Genomic DNA, 674 nt, shown 5'->3' with positions numbered 1-674 from the left:
TGTTCACAGCCAAGCCACGACGCCATTAGACATCTGCTTCTCATTTACATGAAGTCTTTATCACGCTTGCATTTGGCTCGTGCTTCCTCCTCGCCCTACGAGAAAGATTCAGTTACTTAACTCTCTGGCAAGAGCATCTCCCCAAGGGCCTGGCCCAGCATCCCACGTACAAGGGCGCTCCTGCCCCCAGGAGCGAGCGTACGAGCAGGGAAGGGCGTGAGACAGACGTCACCAGGTCCGGAGAATTAAAGCTGGGCCTTCTGGAGACCCCCTTCACCCACTGGCCAGTCCGTGCCTCCAGGGACAGGGGTGGGCGAGCGTGCCAAGCTCTAGCAGCCACCAAGCGTTCAGGTCCTCTTCCCAGCCACCCCGCTTACCGGTCATGTTATCGTCCAGGGGCATGGACAATCCCACATCGCAGATCTTGACGGCTTCAAAGTCACCTTTAACGACCACGTTGGAAGACTTGATATCTCCGTGGAGCAGCTTCTTGTCGTTGTGAAGGTACTAAGAGGGAGAGAAGAGCTGTTAGCACCCACTTACAGATACATCTACGGAGAAGCAGGAGCCATCAGATTTAGACAACAAAGCACCAAGAGCGGCTGGAAAGCTGCCCGGTGGAAAAGGCCCTGGGGGGGTTGGTCGAGAGGGGGCTGGATAGGAGCCAGCAGGGT

At 56.5% G+C, this 674-nt stretch overlaps 1 protein-coding gene across 1 annotated transcript in view; it reads right to left on the bottom strand.

Moving 5' to 3' along the window:
- The window catches only part of PBK (PDZ binding kinase), a 9,213-nt gene that overhangs the window by 3,510 nt on the left and 5,029 nt on the right, over positions 1-674 (bottom strand). The window contains exon 5 of the mRNA XM_009645274.2: positions 378-507. Coding sequence (XP_009643569.1) covers positions 378-507 — 130 coding nt within the window. The remainder of the gene's footprint in view (positions 1-377; positions 508-674) is intronic.

Source organism: Egretta garzetta, unplaced genomic scaffold, assembly GCF_000687185.1.
Source record: "Egretta garzetta isolate BGI_Z169 unplaced genomic scaffold, ASM68718v1 scaffold218, whole genome shotgun sequence".
Lineage (NCBI taxonomy): Eukaryota > Metazoa > Chordata > Aves > Pelecaniformes > Ardeidae > Egretta > Egretta garzetta.
This window is presented reverse-complemented; position numbering and strand designations above follow the sequence as displayed.